Here is a 22070-nt window from a genome sequence, read left to right on the forward strand (position 1 = left end):
ACACCCAAGTCAGTGAAAATGACATGGTTATTTTGCAGGGGCCTATAGATAAAACAAGTGTTATAATAACTCACCATATCTTAGGAACACAGCAATACTGGGACAGAATGACAAACACTGATATTAGATGAGGAAAACAGCACAGTAATATTGGCCAAGATCCAGAGGTGCATGTTTACTCTCTCCCTTAAAAAATAATCTTCAATACCTCTCGGAATAAATACGTTTATAGTAGGAATGACAATCCTGGATGACTGTAATCCAGCGCAGTTTAATGATATTCAGGTTTGAACATACCTTCTACACTTGTGATTGTGAGTTGAATTTGGTGTGCATGAGACAGTGAGGACTTAGAGCAGAACAGTTTACAGGTTTACAGGTGAAGAATTGCATGCTAATGATAGGTCCAATCACATTATTAACAGTGGAATTTGCACAGGATTTTTTTACTACTGAAAAATGTGTGAATAGGAAACATTGTAACAACATTGCAAAAAAAGGCAGCACATAGTACATTAAGAAGAACAAAACACAATTTCAGCATTTTACCATTATAACTGAATGAAAAACATGTCCAAAGGTAATATGAAATGAATGAACGACAGCATCCTATACACTGAGAAAAACAAAAATATTCAGTATATTTCAAACTCTAATGACAGTGTGTTTAGATATCCTGCTCTTTTAACAGATCATTTCATGAGCTTGGCATCTTCAGGCAGGCTGAAGAATGAGAAACATTCTGCACACACGTAGCACCGATGTATACTGCGCTGTGGACTAAGAGACAAAAAAAGGCAAAAACAACTGTCACACATTCTATCCAGTCTGGCCAACCTCCAACAGAGCAACAGAAAACATCATGTTTCAGATTGACCCAAGTGCCTCTCGAGTTATTGCCAGTTCTCCCTTTGAAAATAAACAGAAACAAGCTTTGCAGCTCATTTCGCTCCAGGGTGGACAGCTGGTCTGTCATTTAACCAAAACAAGCACACGGCCTCACGCTGGACACCAGAACGTGCTGGCGCTGTGAAGTGTCAATGGCCATGCGGCTGGAGCAAAGAAATCCAGGAAACTCCTACTGTGCACTTCAGGGAGCTGCTAGAAGCATGAGTTTTGGCTGTTGTTCAGTTTTTAGCCTTGGCTTCACGTCACTGCTCTGGCTCGAGACTTCCCACAATCATCAGCTACTGATGACGAAAGCGCTGCTGGTCTGCGGCCCCGTGATGTGCCCTGCGCATTAACACTGCGATGGTGGCAGGAGGTTTAAAAGAGTTTTTAAATACATCTTTTGAAATATCAAGTCAGTAAGGAGTCATGGACCTGTCACGAGCTATAAGCTTAAATTCTTGAGGGTATGAATATGGCACTGGGGTAGATTTTGGTGCACCGGGAAAACAGGCTGCCTTCTCTGAACGTTCACAACATACACTGCTGCCTCTGCACCCCTTACACATGTACCACACAAATGCAGAATGCCCTTCTAATGCAAGTCCACTTGCAGGTTTAGTCAGGCATTCCTAGAGAATCCTGCTTCTGTAAGAAAAGAACCAACATTCCCACAGAGCTAGAACAGGGCCAAAGAAGCCAATATAGTGTCAGTGCAGGTGCATGTACCTGAAAAGCTCAGAATATTCAGAATTTTAACAGCAGTCGGAGTTTATGATGAAGGCTTAATGTGAACAGAATAGTATTGTCTATTAGTGCAGTCAGAGTAAGTTAGGGGGAGCCTCTTGTGTTGTGGAGTTTTTTTTAATGTAGTCATATGGACTAAAAATGACAAACAAACACAGGGCCTCTCTAGTGTACCTCCTAGGACATCCTTGATCTTACTGCCCCCAGCTGTCCCGATCATCACTCTCGTCCGTATTGGACTCGTACCCTGAAGCGATTCCTGACTCTCTGAATCCGAGAGTCTCCACAGCACCGTAGAACTGGCCCTCGGGAGGAGAACACTCTGTTGGGTTCTCTTCTTCCAGACCCTGGCCCGAGTCCCGGTCCTGGTCTGGCTTCTTCTCTCGGACTGGAGGTCCTGGAAGGAAGCGGAATGGATCCAGATGGCACAGGTCAGGTTCTCGGAACATGCCGCCCTGCACAGGCGTCGGGCGGCGGGGCATGCCCGTGACTCTGGCTCTCAGGGCAATCTCGAGCAGGCTGTCCTGCGAGCCCGCTGCAGGAGAGAGTGAGAGAGAGAGACATTGCACGTCAGTCACATCACCCAGAGATGTGGCATTGCTAGATCTATGTAACTGGCAGGAGATTCAGAAACTATGCATTCAGCTTAGCTTTGCTGTGCCCAGTCCACCAAATCAGAATGATACAACACATTTGTCAATTTCAATGAGTAAATACAACCATTTAACATCCTCAGTTGTGAAAGGGAAATAGAAGACAATGAAGACTTTTGCTTCTTACATCTAACACTACATTGGAAACTTGGGAGACCGCAGATGAAACTTCAAGAAATGTAGGCTTTATGTTTGTCAATTCTTTCTTGACCTTTTGTTAGTGTTAGTAGTAATATATGAATGACAAGGCATAATTACTGGAATATAGAAAGATTAAGGTTCAATTAAAGTAGCACACTGTTATTAGGGAGTACAGTTTGAACATTCTATGAACATAGTGTTTTACTGCCACTTTTTCAACGTTTAAACAGGCTGTTTTTCTACTAATCTGGACAAAGTGACATTTGTGAACTGAAACTGAATATGGGCACTGTGATTAAAAAAACAGAGATGGAGAAAAACAGAGGAAGAGAAGGGGCAGGGCTCACTGGAGGAGGCAGAGTTTGCGCCGAGCTCCAGCTCTTGGACACGATCGACCAGCAGGGAGATGCGGCGCAGGAGCTCTTCGTTTTGCCGCAGGAGGTGCTGCTCCCGGGCCTGCGCCTCCTCCCTGGCCCTCACCTCCGCCGAGAACCTCCGCTGGAGGAGCACCGTCTGGAGGGGGAACGGCAAATCACAAGTGACCGTGCGGAAAGGTCGTTGTCAGCGGTAGCAATAACCCTCAACCTTCGAGCACAGAAAGATCTACAAATGCGCCCTCCATATTACGTCCCACTCCATAGATACACCAAGGAAGAATGAAATGGGAATTTAGGAATCAAACCTTCAGTTCAAAAGCTAAGTTGGAATTACAAGACAACCAAGGAGAGTGGGTATAGTGAACGAATATGGACAGGTGACGGAGAAGATGGTGGAGGAGGGGTGAATGTCACGTCAGAGTGTGTCCGGTTAAAGCACGGCGCTTGCCTGTGCCGAAGCAGCCAGGTTCTTCTCTTCTTGGTGATGGAGTTGTCTTTGCAGCAGCTGCACCTGAAGACTCATGGTGAGGGCTCCTGGCAGAGGAGACGCCGGCCCAAGGGACACCAGCCCAGGGGACACCAGCCCAGGGGCCTTGGCCTCCACCACCGGGCCCTCAGCGATCTGAAGATGACAAGGCAGAGGGTTCTGCTCTCAGATTACCACCAGCCCATAGCACTGCTGGGTTCTGCCCTTCCCATACAATACTAATGTATCATTTTCAAAACAAAGCCTGTCATGAAGAGTGTTGCTTGCAAGCTTCAGAGCGACCAGCAAAACAAATTATAATGTAAGCTTACTTGTAGCCTTAAGCAGTGTTGTAATGTAGTTGGCTTTTGTTGCGTGTCAATCAACTTATCAGTTCATTAGCTAGCATTCCGCTTTCTCCTCAGTCAACGAACATCTTCATTTTGGCTAGGTTAGCTAATTTTACTTAGTAGCTTGGAAAAAAAAAACTGTCTTAATTAAAAAAGAAAAATAACCTGCCCGTAGAACACTAGTTTAACTGAACATTAGAATGGTAATAAACCTCGGCAACAAGATAGTAACAGAATACGGCATGCACCATAAGGCAGTCTTAGGGTATGTTTTCCTAATTATCCTCATTCCTGCCATGTCATTTGCCTTTGAGTAACTGCCCTTTCTGCAATTTTGTTCAGTTTTTTATTAGCACCTCACAGACCTGCCTTGTAGCTCTTTCATATACTCAACAGCGTGCTCACTCACGGTTAACATAATGTGCCACAAGAGGGCACTATTAGAGCTGTTTTGGTGCTTTGCATCAATGACCCCTTCTTTGTGTAACATGTATTTCCAGATTAGCTTCCATGCTCTTTTCTGTAGATGTGTGGTTTTCCCAAGGGAGTGATTCGCTCCACATCTTGCTTTGTTATTTTGCTTACTCAGCTCAGCAGTATAAAATAAAGGTAGGACTGATATTGTGTATGATTATTTTAGCATTTTTTTTGTATGCAGTATTTGAATTGTGCTTTGCATTTCTGCTTAATGTGGAGGGGAAATATATATATATATATATATATATATATATATATATTCATGAAATATATACTTTTTATATATAAGTTTACAATATTATTAGTATGATATGTTTTAAACTATTTCTCTGTTTGTACACATATACCTTTATCTATGTATGTAGTCAGACTAGACATCATCTAGCTCATTCACATCTATGTATTTTGATTAGAGTGACTTAAAAATGATCCAAACTGTAAGCCTGCCTTGGTTAACAGGGAAAAAAACAACTAAATAATCTTTCCATTATCTGTGATTGTGTTCTCAACCTTTGTTCATGGCCTGAATTTTGCCCTACATGCAAAAGCACAGTGAGGGCCCTATAAATAACCTGGGAATGTCGCACACTCATTCAGTCTGGAGGCATTTACTATGTGCTTGGCATCAGTAATGAATAGCAGGGACTGGAAAAGTCCTGCAATGCAGCTAACCTGTTGCCTAGCGGTCAAATGTGAAAATCCTGACACAGAACAACTATTAAAATTGTACTGCCTGCAGTGCCTCACGGTCTGTCTGCTTTGGTTTAGGCAGGTGGCAGAGGCTGTACAATGTAATACACCAGACCACCAGCAGGGGAGGCGGTGCAGCCATACAAGAGCTCTATAAAACGCTCCTTTTCTAGTTTATGCGCCAACCTTCCATGTCTTCCTATTACTCCAGCTACCATAACCCAGCACTGCTGAGGATTAATCAGGCTTCAAGGGCACCAAGGAGGAACAAATCCGTCATCAGGCCTCCACAATAGAGCATTTTTGAAAGGCCATCTGAGGTTCTGCAGTTTGTTTTCATGATGGAGATGTTGTCATGCTGTCAATGCTCCTTTTTCATTTATTCATTTATTAGTTAGCTTGTTTTTTTTATGTATTTGCATGTTCTGACATTAACATGCATCACTAGGTCACCAGACTGGTAAAATACCTGCATTTTAAAGCAATGCCCCTAAATACGGAGGAACTGAACAGACCTTGGCTCATCACCGATAATAAATACTGCTTTATGAGCAACCTTAATTTGGTAGTGTTGGTGATCCACTTATGCTTCCCGAACAAAAATATCTTCAAGAGGGAGGCTTCATTTTTCTTTTGTCAATCATATTGGCATAGATGCATTTGCTAAAGTGCATGCAGGTTTAAACAGGCACCTTTGTCTCTCGCTCGCAGGACGACTCGTCCGTGGCAGCGTCCGTGGCTGGCATCCTCTCATCCTCTTCTCTTTCCTCCTCTCCCTTCACCAGCCATGCTGCCAGAGCAAACAGACCAAAAAGGTCTCACTGCAAAAGCTGTGTTTCTCCTTTTCTACATGACACCGAATGCAGCCAGTTCCCCGGACCAAAAGCAGTCCTAAACTGAAACTAAATCAGAGTTCCAACAATATGGCCTTGCTGAAATGACAGTTTAGTCCAAGACCGGTTTATTCCAAGTCGAGAAAATGGAGCTTATGAGTATTTGTCACGTTTGTAACACCTGAAACAAGACAAACGTCAAATGACAAAAGTTTAAATGGACTAGGCTGCCGCTGTTGATGATGTTTTTAGAAAATTCCTGTTCTAGGACAGGCAGACAGGAAATGGGAGGGAGATTTAGAGCACAGAGCTCTGTTTATCTTTTGGGAAAGAAAAAAAAAAATTCAAACTAGGAAACAGTCCCGCCTTTCTGCATTATCTGTGTCTTGATCTGTATTCAAGGGGAGTCGCTTTGGCTCTGGCTTCGGCCACCTACAAGCAGAGGAATTTGCATATAAGCAGGCGGCCATTGACCACGCACAGGTCCAACCTCTTTTAATTACTCACCGGTTCACCCGGGCCATGTCTTGCTCGGCCACGCCCCCACTACCACAGCATTCTTAGCAGGCATGAACAAAAAGCTCAGCCTTGGAAACGATGGCAACAGCATTAGCGATAGCGTCGGCTGCTTGAATCCACTCCATGGGTGTATTCTGCATGGTCGTGTTTATGTGGCCTATTGAGAGGTTCTTATGAATCTCTATATTTTTTCATGGTCAGGCTTATGACAGCAATTTTATGACAGATGCCACATAGCATCATAAAAATCCTCTACAGTGGAGGAAAAGGGAATGAATCAGACCAGCATTTCTCAACCCATTCCTCAAGAACCACAAGCTGGTCTCCATTTGTGTTCTAACCCAGCTCCCAGTACACCTGCATCATGTGTTCAGTGTTCTTAACGGCTTGTTTAAGGCCAAATGGGAGGTGAGACAGGGTAAAAACGTGGACCATCTGAGGTACTTCCTGAGGTCCGGGTTGAGCGACTCTGAATTACACCACCAGCGTATGCTCTTACCATCAACGGAGTCCAGGCTCTGCTTGTGGCAAATCTCAAAGGCTTGGCCCACTGTCTGCACTATCCGCATAGCCTGGCTCTAATATCAGCGATGAGACAGAAGAGGACATATGAGTGGATACACCTACCACAGCTCATAACATGGCTGCACTGAAGCAATAATAATTAAGTTCAAAAGCACTATTGCTGAAAGCTGAATTAGTCAAATGATCCGGAATTACCATGAGGGTGGAAAGGAAAAGCAGAAAATGAAGACGGTAAAATAGAGTGAGATGGGAGGTCGAATAAGAGTGAGAAAGAGCAAGAGAGAGAGAGAGAGAGAGAGAGAGAGAGAGAGGGAGGGAGAGAGAGAGAAGGAAGGGTGTTGAGATTGCTGTCATCATGATGGATTAGCTCATTTCTGATCCAATGGGATTCAGCCCTTTGTATTACCTACCATTACTCCTACACACCACAGCATAGCAACACCAATCAGAAAGCTAGTTTGTTGGACATCATTATCTGGTCAACATGGTACTATCAAAATTAATCAGTTGTCCTAAAAATAATGAGTGTATGTTTCTTAAAAAGTGCGTGTAATAAATCCTCCACACCACCAAAACAAAGTGTTTTAAAGTGTGAATAGCTTTATACGCTGTGGGCCTTGTCAATTTGGACTTCATTTCTTTATATTTGTTTAGAAATCATTTGTAACTGATCCTTATCTTGTTTTTCTTCAATATTTCAGTATGGAAGCCTCAATCAATGGAGCATTTGGAGTCATTAAAAAGGAGATTAAATCACCATCTCCCAAACTCATAGGCATTCAGTCTTAATTGCTCACTTCTTCAAGCCTAGTCCATGTCCCTTTCATCTGTTTCATGAATCACTAAGCATCTCATTATACAGTATCTCTCTCTCTCTCTCTCTCTCTCTCTCTCTCTCTCTCTCACACACACACACACACACACACACACACACACACACACACACACACACACACATATATATGAGAATGTCACCAACTTTTCTCTTGGATTTGAAGACGTTGCAGCGAAACACATTACTCTTCTTGTCCTTTGCAATGTAGCTGAATATTTTCAGGTCATGGGAATCATGAGAAACATAGAATATTCTGGAAAGGGAAAAACATTGTGTGTGTGTGTGTGTGTGTGTGTGTGTGTGTGTGTGTGTGTGTGTGTGTGTGTGTATAGGGACAACATTAGACAACATGCACTCTGCTTGGGAAGTAAGTAACTGTGGGCAACAAAATGTCTTTTTTTGCTTCCCAGGCTTAAACAGCTAGACCTTCTAGAATGTTAATGCTGAATTTGAATGTGTTTTTAGAACAGTCCCATCACGTATGGTTTTGAAGTGACAGGGCAATTCAATTTTACATTAATAATATCACTTAATTAATGATATCACTTAATTAATATCACTTATTTATAAATAAGGCTGTTATTACACTTAAAATATGTATACATTTCTAAAATGCACAGTGTCTGACTGTTGCCTGTATTTGGCCTCAGCAGCTTTAGTGTCCAGCAGTAGTCTGCCAACATGGAGAAGGTCCTCTTTCCTTGTTACTGCGTTTCCATACCATGCATACTGACATACGAGCATGTTACAGAAATTCTGAAAGCATGTTTGGATTCAGCGTGCAAAAATACATAATAAACAGGCGTTTGGTTTTTTTGGTACAAAGCAGATCGTTGACCAGTGTAATCTTTCACAGTGAACAGCAGAAAATGAGACATGCAAATTTTAAAGATGAATATACAAATGAACTCATAATGTCTAAGGATTAAGGCTAGTAATTGATGCTGCATTTTTGAAGCTTGCTGTGTTTATGATGTAGAATATGAGATGTTTAATTAAACTTGAATAATGTGGTTACTGTGAGAGATTCTACTGGTGACCTTAACTCATCGTCTTGCCCTCATTTGGCACTTTGTGTCTTTTGGGACATTGAACGTCTTTTTCCGGGTCATAATGTTTTTAGTACTTCCGGTGCATCCAACTAGCACAGCAAGGCAGTCAATAAGGATATGACCATTTTTCCATTTCATTTCCAGATCGATCTGGCTAACATGAGCTGTTGCTAAAGGAATTATGGCGGCTCATTTCTGTAACAGAAGCTGAGATTCTTTTGCCTCGGCAGCATCATAAATTCATAATCAAAATTAAACTGAGTTATGTTGTAATCAGATTAGGAAACTTACTACAGATCTTTTTTTAATTACCTGTAAATGGGGTCGTGGGCCAGTGTTAACTGATTCTCATCCCAGCTGTATGTATTTTTCTACAATTAGACAAAAAAATGGAATTTTATGGAAATTTATGACAATTTTGCTTTCAGCTTTGGGATATTAAGGAAGGAGACACAAGGGCTCGTACCTTTGTTTTTTTCCGCAACGCTACCTTGACACCGTCCACTGACACGACAAGGCTGACTTTTGTCTTCTTGATGTTCTTCACTTTAAACTCATACTGAAAGTGGAAAAAAGACTTATATTACCAAAACAAAGTATTATTCGTCTTTATAGTGCACACTAGATCTCAAACCAAAGACAAAATCAAATTCACATTTACCCATAAAACCACAGGGCTGCTTATGGCAGCCATGTTGGTGGCTGGCTGTGGCAGAAATCAGTCAATCTTTTTTTTTGACCCACCAGCACCCCCCATCTTCGGAGGACTAAAGACTTTATTAGTAATTATGCATCTTGTATGAGAGAGGACACGTAAACCTGAATGAACTAGCAGATAGTATGGACAGTGACTACAGGTGAAAAAAGACAAAAGTATCCATCTTTCAACAACAACAACAAAAAATTATAATTTTGAAATAAATGACTGATTAATAACACCAGAAATATGTACATAAGATGTTAAAATAACATTAAACAGGAATAGCATTCAGTATGTGCATGTGTGCATGAAGGGAAGTGTTTTGTTGTGGTGGGGCGATGTGGAATTGGGTATTGGGTTTCAGTGTACCTACTTTTCAGTGACATTAATTTCTTGAGGTGATTACTGTTGTGGAAAGTTAATCAACAGTGTTCAGATTGAGTTGTATTGAGTAGTTTTCTTTTTGATGGAGGCAGATATTTTTCCCATTGATATCTGATCGATTAATGAGTTTTTCCAGTGAGTAATAGTAGTGATATTTATTGATTTCCAGTTCATGAGGACAGTTTGGCCATGGTTAGAGCAGTGAGTAGTACAGTGGTGGTTTCTCTTAATTGATTTGTCTCCTAAAGATATAGTTCTGGAGATAGAGGGATTGTGATGTTTAAGCAGAATGTTAACAGCTTGATGACTTCTTTCCAATAGTGTTTTAAGCATATACAGTGCCACATGGCATGGATAGAATATTTTGGATGAGTTTGTTTGGAGAGGATGCACTGTGATATAATCCCATTAGTGGTTATTGTAGCTGCAGGTGAGGTGTATAAGATCTTGTCCACTGTATAAATTACTCACCAAAAGCCAGCCAGTATAGTGTAGTGAATAAAAAAGTTCCAACTGACTTTGTCAAATGCTTTCTCTGCATCTAGGGTTCCAATTGCTACTTATGCTGTTCTTCCTTTTCTTTGGTCGCTAGCATATTGGATTAGGTTAAATAGTTGGCACGTTAGTAGAGGAGTGTCTGCCTTTGATGAAATCTGTTTGGTCAGGAAGGATAAAATGTGGGATTACTGTTTCTATTCTATTTGCAAATGCATTGCTTAGAATTTTAGTGTCAGTATTCATAAGTGACAGAGGCCAATAACTGATGTTTTTGTTCTTGTGATAGTTTTGGTAGTTCTGTATTTTTGCAAATTGTTATATCTTCTGATTTGGAGTCATGATCTTCTAAATGTAACTTTTCAAAGACGTTTCTGAATGTGTTGTTAATTTCTTCTGGGGTGTTCACAATTGTTCCTGTTGTATCCTTAATTATTGGTATTATTGTTTTTTCTTTGTTTCTTTTAATAAGGTTTGCTAAGTGTTTGCCAGATTTATTACTATCCTCAAACTTTTCATATTTTAGTCTTTGTAGTAAAGATTTGGTTTTTGTATTTATCAAATCATTCAGCCCACGCTTGTGATTGCTCGATTTGTAATTCGTCTATGGAATTATTTATTATTACACTTTCTAATTCTTTAAATTTTTGTTTTAATGTAGAATCTTTTTCTGTGTCCTTCTTTTTCTTATATGAGGAATAAGATATGAGTTTCCCTCTTAATACTGCCTTTCCAGTTTCCCATAGAATTGTGGACTGGGATTCTGGAGAAGTATTTAATTCTATAATGGATTCCGATTCTTTTAATGAAGGTGGAAAACACATGGTCATCGAGCAGGGATGCACTGAATCGTACTGACCTGCTTTGTGCTGATTTCTTTCTGAATAATGGAGACAGGGGCATGGTCACTCCTTTCTGGGTTATCTGTATTAAAATACCCACCCAATACAACTGGAGAGTCTGAAAAACTGGATTGGCATCAAAAACATTTTGGAAAAAACTGGGCTTGTCAGTTACAGGACTGTAGATATTTGCAATAGTTATTGTATTGTGATTGAAAATTATATTTATTATAATAAACCGACCTTCAATGTCAGTGATAGTGGTATTATGTATGAAGGAGATTTATTTTCTATTAGAATATTTAATTAGATACACCCCTTTGTTTGGAGTTGTAATAGGCTGACAATATATGGCTGAATTGAAGTGATTTCAATTTGTGTTGGTCTGATTCTGTTAGGTGGGTTTCTTGCAAAAGGCAAATGCCTGCATTTAGTCTATCGACGTGGTTTTGTATCTTAATTTCTTTTTCCTGAGATTCAATATCACAGATATTCCATGTTACAATTTTTAGCACAATTTTTATGTTTGGCTATTGAAAATGGTAGTTTTGGTGCTCGAGTGTGTCTCTGCGTGCTTTTATGTTTGTATATGTATGTGGATCTTGGTGTAGGATTCTATGATTATACATTGGTGTTATTACGTTTGATAGTGGGAAAATGTTTTAAGCCATGGGACTTGGACAAAAACATACAATGCTGCTAAGTTGAAGGTGTTACTGTGTGTTAAAGATATTAAAAGTAAAATTAGGGGCAACTGGAGAGTGGTTGGAGGCAACAAAAAAATAAAATAATAAATAAATAAACTAACACTTAACAGGACAACACATATAAGTAGATAAACACTGAAAGTGAAAATATAGATGCATTTGTTTAGAGCAATGTGGTTAATGGGTGTTATTTAGAGGTTTGTGCTATTTTTCCACAACATACAGGTATCCAATTTCTTTCCCCCCTTATGCATGTAGTCCCAGTACAGGCATGGTGCAGTTTCCATATCTCTATATAGCTTTCCATCTAGGTACAGTCTGTCTACTGAGACTGTGGCACATATTCCATTTTTGATGTATTCTCTCCTTATGTTGAGCTGGATTTTCCTACTTTCCTGGATCTCCTTAGGAAACCAAATTTTGTTCCTTTAAGGTCTTTTCCTATTTCCTTTCCTTTCTGTTTGTATCTTTCAAAATTGGCTACTATGGCTCACAGATAAGTGTTGTTTATGCAACCTATTTGATGGAGTCCTCGGGCCTGCGACGGAAAGGAAGCCGGAGACCACAACTCTGCAGGGGCCTTGGCAACGCGGGGGGCATGTTCAGCTTCATCTCTCCTCGTCCTTGATTAGTGCTGGCGTCCTTCTCCAGTAGTCAGCAAGAGCAGCCAAACAGCAACCCCAAACCCCCCCCCCCCCCCCCACCGCTGCTAGCGAATCAAAATGAAGAGAGGCAGACAGACCAGAAGCAGGAGCTGAATTCCTTAAAGAACAAGCCTTTTACACCAGCCCCACCTCTAACCCATGCAGGGCTAGTACGGGCGTATGTCTCTATGGTGATGCTCTCCATATTTCTCAAATAGCTCTTCTGTGATCAGTCTTGGATGTTGGCTACAAAAGCGAAAGGCTAGCCACTCTCATAGTACACTGCTGCAATGCTGTTGTCGTAAATCTATAACTGGTACTGGGGCAAGTCCAAAGACTGCTGCTATGGTAAGCAGTGGCACAAAAAGGAACGCTCACACCAAAGGATGTTTTCCTTGAGAGCGCTGCCTATATGGTGATGAGGGTAGAAGCATGAGGAATTATTAATGAATTCACATGCAATCAGAGCAGCCTGCTTCTTCTCGCTGGGAGAGGCAGGGAAACGTGATACTGTGAGGTGAATGTTCTTTAGCTGAGGCTTAGAGGTCAAATCAGACCTAAAGCAGTGACTTGTACTATTAGAGTCTCATGTGGGTCACACTGCAGAAGCACCACTTAAAACTGAAGTCTCTCATTTCAGCTTCCTAGTGACTGCATGCAAAGCGTGAAGCAAAATTTAGGAGAATTCCTGAATATGCAGGTAATATTTGTTTTTTAATGTAGTATTTGTTTATTATTGGTAGATCCATTAAGAGAAATGTTTTTTTTTCCAAATAAGTTAGATAGGTATTTGACCTGCACATTTATTATAATGCAACATATTGCAGTGATATTTCAGTAAAATAATGCAAAAGCCTTCAAGTTCTGATGTTATCCACATTCAGTAAGACATGCATCAGTCTTGCTATAGCCTACAGGTCTTTTGAAACATACTGCACTGTTTGTGTGTCTGTGTCTGTGTGTGTGTGTGTGTGTGTGTGTGTGTGTGTGTGTGTGTGTGTGTGTGTGTGTGTGTGTGTGTGTGTGTGTTTGTGGTTAAAGGAAACTGATGGGGCCCTATACCTTTCCGGACTACTGGCTGCAAACAGCTAGACACAGATGTTTTCTGATAGTGACTCTGATAGAGATTTTAACACTACCACCTTGAATTCATTTTCATTCATTATTTGACTCACATTACATGCACTAGAAACAAGCTATTAACTCATAAATGCATCCAGGTAGAAAGCTTTCAGAGACCTTTATCATATTGACGAGTCCTTTCTGGCTTATCAGGGTATCAGGTAGGGCCCCCTTACAGATGTTCTCCGAAGTTCAAATTAAATTTCTTTCAGTGAACCCCACTGTCAAAACTTTTATACTTACAAAATGGTATTATTTAAGGAGGCAATAAGATTTTTGCAGGCAACATTCATAGAAGTGGCCAGTTCTTTGGCTTAGTGACTGAATATGAATCAGAGATTTATGAATGGATGTGAGTTCAGAGCACAGGATCTGAGAATCAGTCACATCTTAAAATGAAAATGTTTTTATCAGAATTTTGTTGATAATGCTCATGGTTCAGGTATTGCACAAAAATTAGAAACCTAAAAAATAAGAAACTTATCCGAATACCTCATGGTCTGAAAATAAAACAAAGTTTCTTCGAATTTCAAAACCATGTGCATGAACTCAAGATACTCAACTGAATGTTCCACAGTATGTAAATTCCTATTTTTGCGCAAATAAATTCACTGACGTTTAGTAATAATTAACTTACAATTATTATTCGGCATTAACGGAATATATTGACAATGGGACAGAAATGAGGTTATCTAATACAGTTTGTTTCTTGTGGTCTTATTTTAGAATAAATTAAACTTCCACTCACGCGAATCCGCCTCATAGCTGCCAGTATCTCCAACCTGCTTTTGGGTCTTACTATCTCCAGGCTGCCTATAAACTGAGTTGAAACATAGTCACAAAAGTTAAAAAGTTAGCTTTTCTTACCCGCGCACACAACACTGCAACAGGTTACACGACGTACGCAATAGCCCGTGGGTGACATTGCTTCATTATAGACTGTACAGACTTAACCCTTACATGAAAGATGTCATTTACAAACCACGAAACGCACCTTCACTTCGAACGTGATCCCGTACTGAAAGATGTCGTTGTCGGGAAGGATCCTCGGTTCGAGCGCGTCGTCCACCAAATTGTACTTCGTTTTTTCCGGCATGATGAATGTAGGCTGCGTACGTGGAGTAAATTTAATCCTTCACCGGGGCATGCCACCTCGAAAATACATGCCCAGTGGAGGGTCCCCGCCTGCGCCTAACGAACGTATGAGCTTCACAGCAAATTGCTATCAAGAATCCCAGGTATAATTCGACTATGGCAATTCGTAGATGAAAATCACAATTCTCCCGTCAAGCCGATTGAAACAAAATACGAACCCTCTGCTGCCTGCAGGATCGTTGTGGATGATGCAGACGCGCGTTTGCCTGATAATTCCAGCTGTTCCTGTTGGTGCAGGCTGTCCCCATCACTGATTTTTGGAAGCGTGCGCTAGCCGTCACGGTTGACTAAACCGTGGGATATTTTGGTGAAAAGCTGACATCTAGCGATGACTATTGTTAAGGCATAACTAAACTGAAATAGAATATCGGAGCGATCATACGGAATAGCGGACAGATCTTTTTTTTTTTAAAGGATGTCTGCAATCATTACATTACATGTATTACTCCCATAAAACAGTGTTATGCTACATTGCCGTACATGTACATAGTGGTTATATCAGCAATGGTAAAATGATAAGATTAATGATAAATTAAGCACTTTCGGGAACAGCTGAAGGATCTCTGACCTGTTTCTCCGGAAAACGTCTGTACTTTACTATTTTGAATATCGCTACATCTCTAACTACTGTACACTGCAGTTACTCCATTGAATCTTTTTCCTATAGATAACTGGGCACATTCATCCACATTCTTTACAGTATCTCCTCTGTTCAATACTTTGATCGTTTACTACTCTGACCTGCTTGTTCTGCACCTGCTGGCTTCACCAGGTTGCTATTTGGTTCCTTATAACGTGAAACTGCTGCATGTCTGATTAAAAGGCAGGTATAAAAAATTTCTTTATAGATACACTACAGTGCAAAAACACTTCAGTGGTAACCTCTTTTGAATACTGCTCTTTTATACTTAAACACGCTCTTCTGAATTTTATTTGTAACAAACTTAATAATGATCATTGAGAGAGTGGCTTTTAGCTAACTAACTGATTTACTGAATGTAAATGGATATATTGACAATCAGGTTTCCAACCTCATCATAGCACAGAGACTGCCCTCATAAAGGTAATAAATTATATATGCTAGAATATTGGCTCTGGTAAAATGTCATTTCTGATATTACTATATCTTAGTGCTGCATTAGTCACTATAGATCATAGACTACTTCTAGACAGGTTAAAAGGTTGGGAAGGGCTATCTGGAATGGTCCTCAAATGGTCTTTCTATTTAGGCAGCCAGACTTACTTTGTCAGGATAGGCATGTATAAATCTGATAGGATGGCTGTAAACATGGCATCCCCAAGGACTAGTTCTAAACCAAATTATACAGGACACCAAAACATGTTATTACATTTATGCAGATGACATGCACATATACTGGGCTCCCTCACCTGATGGTTACAGCCCACAGTATAAATTTAGATACACTCTCTATATGTGCACATAAAAATAGCTAAATTCAACAGAATTTATTTTATTTAAAATATGGAGCAAATAGAATTTATGATATTTGTAGAATGGAACGTCTCAAAATCAGTGCATATCTTGAATCTAGGGATCTAAAAACTAAAAAGCTAGTCAGAAATCTTGGCATTCAGATTTCATTTTTACAAGCAAAATGGAAGGATAATTATTTTTGGATTTTACTGGGGAAACATTAATGATAGCTCAGCTGTTTGGAAAACTGGCTCAACTATACTCTGATTTCTTTGGAGGTGAAAAAAAAAATCTGTGCCAATTACTTAGCTGGCCCATCCCTGACATGTATGTCAAATCTGCTGAAATGTCCATTATAAAGGGACATGTGCTCCTACCAGGCAAGCAGACATTTGAAACTCTTTTTCTTATGTGTTGATGTGCATCAGTTTTCTGAAAGCTGTTGTGACCCTCAAATGCTCCTTCATTTAATAGGTTTCTGACTTGTGAGATGTCAAGAAATGAAAGTGCGTCATCCGTCGTGGTGGCGGGGCCAGCTATAAATAAATGCATTCAGCAGTACTACTAATGTGCTCGTGTTGCTCCTCACACAGGCCACATTTTGAGAGAAGGTGAGAAAAGGTCATCTCAGAACATGCTGCACTTTTCGTCTTTTTGCCTTTTCTTTCAGGGATACTTTGCATGGGGCTCCATGATCCGTTATTTCTGCTGCTTTTTAAGTTGCTGCAGAGAGAGAGAGAGAGAGAGAGAGAGAGAGAGAGAGAGAGAGAGAGAGAGAGAGAGAGAGATATGGGGGTTTATTATATTATTATATTCCTTTCATTGTAAAACATGTCACTCTAATTACACAGACCAAAAAAAAGATGGTTTAATGACTACTAATGGCCCAATTCCTATGACAGACAATTACAGGATACATGTATCATATCACCTTTTAGTCAATGAATGGCAATCCATTAATGAAACCTTAATTGACTAACACAAATAGCCACCGCACAGAGTCACCAAATATACAGAGCCACCAAAGGGTGTTTCTGTAACCTACAAGCAACACGTTTCCCAGGGAAGCTTCCCATGTAATCAACAATCTTCCCACTAGCTTTCCTTTTGCATCACTGAGACTAACTCGCTGTATCATATTCCAGATTTCGTGAGTTGTAGTAGCGGCGATTTGCATGCCACCAAAAACTACCTAAAGATTTGATGTGTGGCTAAACATCTTTATTGAACTACAAAATTGAGTTCTGGCACTGCCAGAACTCCTCTTGTGAAGCCCCTAACATGTTTAATCCACTCTGTATATCGATATTCTGCATGTTGAAAGTCACGCTAATGTCATTTAGCATGAACCGTAATCTTTATCTTCTCTAGCACTCTCACTGCCCACCCTGTGCCTTTAACTTCCCCGCTTTGCATCCTTTAGTCGCCTCGCCTCGCCACGCAGTCCGAGCAAGAGGAGGACGTCTTTTCCTTTCTGTATATTCTCCTTTGAGTGTTTCTTCCTTTGTCCCTCTTCAGAATCCCTCCTCCTCTACGGCTTCAGTGTTATACGTATTAATAAATGTATGTTCGTCCCCGCATCCTGCTTTGCCTCCATGCGTTACACACTACTACTCCGGAGGTGATTCCAAAAAGTGTTTTGCTCTAATGGAACCTGGTGCCCCAGGCAGAACCCCATGGAGGCTTTGTGGCTGAATTCCCCCATAAACTGCTTGCAAACATTCACAAGTTCAATAAGCTCCTGGTCGACCCTGTACTTCTCCCTGGCTCTGAGCCAGTCACCTCTATTACAACGGGAAAATACCTAAACTGTCTTGAGATCAGTGTTAAAGGGAGCGAGGGCGACGGTGCAGGGGCAGAGGAGCACATGACTCACTGGCAGGTTCACGGACCTGGCAGGCGTCCGTGGGCGCGCACAGGATAGTGGCAAGCAAAAGAAAAAACAAAGCACTGCTGAGGCGTTGAGTTGGAGACATGAGTGGGCCTGTGCTGTCGCCATGGAGACTGGCCACCCTCTGTCGCACGTTCCCGGAAGAAATAAAACACCCTCAGGTTATCAATACGTACTACAAAGGGAGCTTTAAAGGAAATTGTACTGGAGTGTTGTGCATGTGGTGTTCTTTTTCAGTGTTTACTAAAATGTAGACTGGAAATGAGAAACCCGTTTAACACTACAATCACAACAATCCGGTGAGTAGTTTGTCAGAACAAGCAATAAAATACATGTAAGGTAATGGATTGCTGGAAAGGCCTTCAAAGACTTTACAAAGATATAATGGGAGAATGACTCAGTTCAACAGATGTAGCTAAGCACTACATACATACATACATACATATATATATGTATGTATATATATATATATATATATATATATATATATATATATATATATATATATATATATATATATATATATACATACATGCATACATACATACATACATATACACACACACACACACACACACACACACACACACACACACACACACACACTTAACTCACAGTATTCACAATATAAATGTCACTGCTGTATAGAAAGAAATGTAGATTGTATATAATCCATCAGACTCAGGAAATTAGTTCAAATTTTTTATTCCTTCAGAATTCCATACATCACAGTGTAATCATCAGTCAGCATGTGGTATTTGTGTAAAATATACTTTTTAAATAAATATCAGTGTCATAAAATTAAATAAATACAGAAAAAAACAGTTGTCAATAAATACAGAAGCGAAAAATATGAGCATACAAGAAAACCAAACAAATTTTTTCTACATTGTTTGTGCAAAAGGTTTGCATTTTCGAGTTTTTGACCTCACGGTTTTGTTCCAGTGCTACAGTACAACCTCCCGACCTGCATTTGTGTATGACCCAATGCTGGTATAGCGTAGGCATCTTCCAGTCAGTTTCTTGCAGTTTCTTCCACTACTCTTTGGCTCCAACCTTGGTTCCATCCAAGATACTCCTCTAAATGACCGCATGCACCTTGTGTCCCTGAAGTGTTCCAGGAATGTTCCAGGCTTGATCCCTGGAGATGTCCTTAGGGAGAGAGCTGCCTGCTCAGGTCCACACACAGGGTGGATTTGAGGAATCTTGGGTAGCAGTCCTTCTCCATCAGAGTGTAGATCTTGCTCTGAGCCAGCTCAAAGCAGGAAGGCGTGGGATTCTCTACATTCTTTTTTGTGATGGTTTTAGTCTCGTGATCGAGATTCACCTGAGGGGAGACAGATTGAGAGCAAGTTGCCTTACCAAGCAATAACCAAGTGAATAATTAAGAACCTTTAAAAACATTTTTAAAGAGCTGTTAAAATAGCTAAAATAATTTTTAGTGTACCTTTCTAAATTTATAGCTAGAGTCAAGCTATAATAAGTATTTAAATATTTGAAATAACACCTGTACCCATTTTACCAATGACATACATGTCTATAATTTGTACAGGGCATTTTATAATTATTAATGACTCATGTGTAAGAGATATTTCCATTACTAATGATCCATAGTATTCTTGAATAAGTACCTCTCTTGGTGCATCATGTCTAATGAACTCTTCATAGATTTTCTTAGCTTTGGAGCACATCTTGGAAGATGTCTTTGTTTTCTTGTAGTCATCGCAGGCGAGATAGAATGCTATGTTTTCCTCGCTGTACTCAGACACCAAGAACTCTCTGAAGGCATGTAGTCCATCTGCACACAAGTGCACAACAGGCCATGAGATCTCAGTTAGAAAGAATCATGTGAATGTAGGGAATGCTTTCATGACTTATGCTTGCTAAGTTCAGAGTATGCTCACCTTTGTGAACCAGAAGACTCTGGAAGGACGCTCTCCACTCAAGCGCGTCCTCTGTCTTCAGCTTGTCAGCTTTGTTCTGGAGAACAGTTACACTGAGCTCCTGTTTTAACAGAAAGCTTCCGAGCCGAGCCTTGAATTGCTTAGCCCTGGGAGAGATGAAACAGCCAGTTAGATGGAAGGCAAGCTACATCAAACATCTGCTCACAGGCCCGGTCATCAGATGGAACTCTGCTGACGCATGCCACAGTGCATGAAATAACAACAGTGGCCTTTTAATTGTAACATGTGTTTTGATTTCAAATGTCTTTTCAGTAAGTATTAAGTGTCATTAATGAATAATTTGGCAGTATTAACCTCAAGTTATCCGCAGTAACAAAAGAAACACAAAATATAAAAAGGAATCTGAGTAGTGTAACGTACCTCTCCAGACACGTAATTGGCAGTGATTCCAGTCCTCTGCACATGTTAATGCTGTGAGAGATTTCCAGCTACGGGTTGCATGCAACACAAAGATGAATAGGTAACGTGTGCTGCCAAGGAGTTTTGATTCTGCCGGAAAACACAGCAGCCCAGCACTATTTATACAACAGCCCACTCAATGACGCTACTCCTCTCAGCCAGTAGAAACAAGCTCCTGTGCAGGCAGGGGATGTTCTTTCAGCAGTCAGTTATGAATCATTTCCAGGAGACAACATTGTTTCTGAAATTGAGGTTTTCCTCACACAATTAAAAAAACCCAAACATCTCTAGTGTTAATGTTCAGTAATCACAATAGGAGTGCTAGAGAATTTTAGTCAGAGCAGAAACAGGCTTCACAAATTCACAAAAGGTGTAATCAGCTGCCTGGTTCTTCGGTGGTTGATTCTAGTCATAAGAAATTGAGCTAGGAAGCAGTGAATGATGCATTTCTCTGTATGATGTGTAGATTAATTTGGCAATATACAGTCTTGTCATACACAAGCACCACTTTGACACAGAATGACTCAGTTTAGCTCATCATCTATGTTAAAAGGCTTTGGGTAGCAGAAGGTTTACTGGGAGCCTCTAGAATCGCAAGTTATTAGAATCGCAAGTTATTTTTCAGACTGAGCGTTTGAAAAGTTGTTACAACAACCAGACAGAATGAGTCCAACTGAATTGTAATATTTTCACACTTTGACAAGCAAACTCCTTGCACCCGACTGCACCTTTAAAGAAACGTTATTCTTCTCGTAATCTGTATAAAGCGTTTCTGACTATAGAATTCTGTTTCCCGTAAAAGCCCTACCTCTACAATATGACACAGGAAGGTGCCGTTTCATGAGGAACGGGGATGTTAGCGAGTGTTAAATGTACAGTCAGTGGGTGCAGGAAATGATAGGGGACTCTATTGGTGAACTATTTGTTTTGACAAGTTGGGAGGAAGCCCACCCACATCATCAAGAGGAAACCAGGGTTGCTTCACTTCTGCACCCATCACAAAGACACACCAAAGCAGACGGTAGCGGAGTCTGCTGCTTCAGACACTGAGGCGGGGAAGCGAGGTAAAAAAGTACCTTAAAACCCTGAGAGCAAAAGTGACGTGTGTTGTGAAGGCCAGACCCGAAAGGTTGTCTCAAAGAGAACGCTGCATTAGTTCTGGGTCTGCCAGTCTGGCTCCAGTTTCAGTTACATCTGCCAGTGATGGAGTTTAGAGAAGGGCATGCTTTGGGTTGTTATTTCACAGTTGGGCTCTGCTTCAGGGGGTGAGCTCAGACGTGAAATGCATTTGTTTTGAGAGGTGCGATGTCCTTTTGTGATTTCCTCCTTCCGGAGGTTACCGATACAGTGATGGTGCTTTCAGTTTGGCCTGCGTGAGCTCTGACTTGTGAAGGAAGAAGGTGCGATGTCACTGTGATGGTGAAGTATATTATATAGATGATGAAGAACACACAGGAGACAGGCCTGTTTTTCACAGGGGTCAGTTTTTTGGGGGGGACACAGAGTCACGGAACATGTCCAAGAGCTGTGCCAAACGCACTCATTCGCTGTTTTTCCCCAACATCACTGCTGCATGATTCTAAATATGTTTTATAATACTACTGGCCCATAATCCGAAACATAATCCCAAACATAATCCCAAAGCATGCAAATCATTAAAAATTACTTCAATAAACACACGAAGGCCTTTCAAACGATGCCAGAGTGATCCTGCTGATTGCCAGTGTACCATGTTCAGTCCCAGGAAATGGCCCTCAGCATCAGAATCCCTATGAACAG

General features: G+C 40.7%; 2 protein-coding genes across 2 annotated transcripts; both read right to left on the bottom strand.

Annotated features, from left to right (window-relative positions):
* Positions 1-251: 251 nt before the first annotated feature.
* On the bottom strand, positions 252-14831 carry nos1apb (nitric oxide synthase 1 (neuronal) adaptor protein b). The gene is made up of 11 exons (XM_035536504.1): positions 14761-14831; positions 14442-14638; positions 14196-14267; positions 9020-9112; positions 8866-8924; positions 7646-7754; positions 6641-6719; positions 5482-5579; positions 3255-3428; positions 2777-2942; positions 252-2170 (listed from the first exon to the last, which is right to left on the bottom strand). The coding sequence occupies exons 2-11, from the start codon at positions 14541-14543 to the stop codon at positions 1830-1832; spliced, it is 1293 nt and encodes a 430-aa protein (XP_035392397.1). The 5' UTR covers positions 14544-14638; positions 14761-14831; the 3' UTR covers positions 252-1829.
* Positions 14832-18617: 3786 nt separating this feature from the next.
* Positions 18618-20365, bottom strand: rgs5b (regulator of G protein signaling 5b). The gene is made up of 4 exons (XM_027021058.2): positions 20253-20365; positions 19833-19978; positions 19560-19726; positions 18618-19255 (listed from the first exon to the last, which is right to left on the bottom strand). The coding sequence occupies exons 1-4, from the start codon at positions 20294-20296 to the stop codon at positions 19082-19084; spliced, it is 531 nt and encodes a 176-aa protein (XP_026876859.1). The 5' UTR covers positions 20297-20365; the 3' UTR covers positions 18618-19081.
* Positions 20366-22070: the final 1705 nt, after the last annotated feature.

This window comes from Electrophorus electricus, chromosome 18 (assembly GCF_013358815.1).
Source record: "Electrophorus electricus isolate fEleEle1 chromosome 18, fEleEle1.pri, whole genome shotgun sequence".
Lineage (NCBI taxonomy): Eukaryota > Metazoa > Chordata > Actinopteri > Gymnotiformes > Gymnotidae > Electrophorus > Electrophorus electricus.

Excerpts from the sequence above, each read along its gene's own strand:
- rgs5b (XM_027021058.2), bottom strand. The coding sequence starts at position 20,296 with ATGTGCAGAGGACTGGAATCACTGCCAATTACGTGTCTGGAGAG. Across the intron at positions 19,727-19,832 it reads GAGTCTTCTGGTTCACAAAG|ATGGACTACATGCCTTCAGA; the intron begins GTGAGCATACTC and ends ACTTGTGTGCAG. Across the intron at positions 19,256-19,559 it reads GACATGATGCACCAAGAGAG|GTGAATCTCGATCACGAGAC; the intron begins GTACTTATTCAA and ends GTCTCCCCTCAG.
- nos1apb (XM_035536504.1), bottom strand. The coding sequence starts at position 14,543 with ATGCCGGAAAAAACGAAGTACAATTTGGTGGACGACGCGCTCGAACCG. Across the intron at positions 8,925-9,019 it reads CGTTGCGGAAAAAAACAAAG|AAAAATACATACAGCTGGGA; the intron begins GTACGAGCCCTT and ends GTCTAATTGTAG. Across the intron at positions 3,429-5,481 it reads CCTGCGAGCGAGAGACAAAG|ATCGCTGAGGGCCCGGTGGT; the intron begins GTGCCTGTTTAA and ends TGTCATCTTCAG.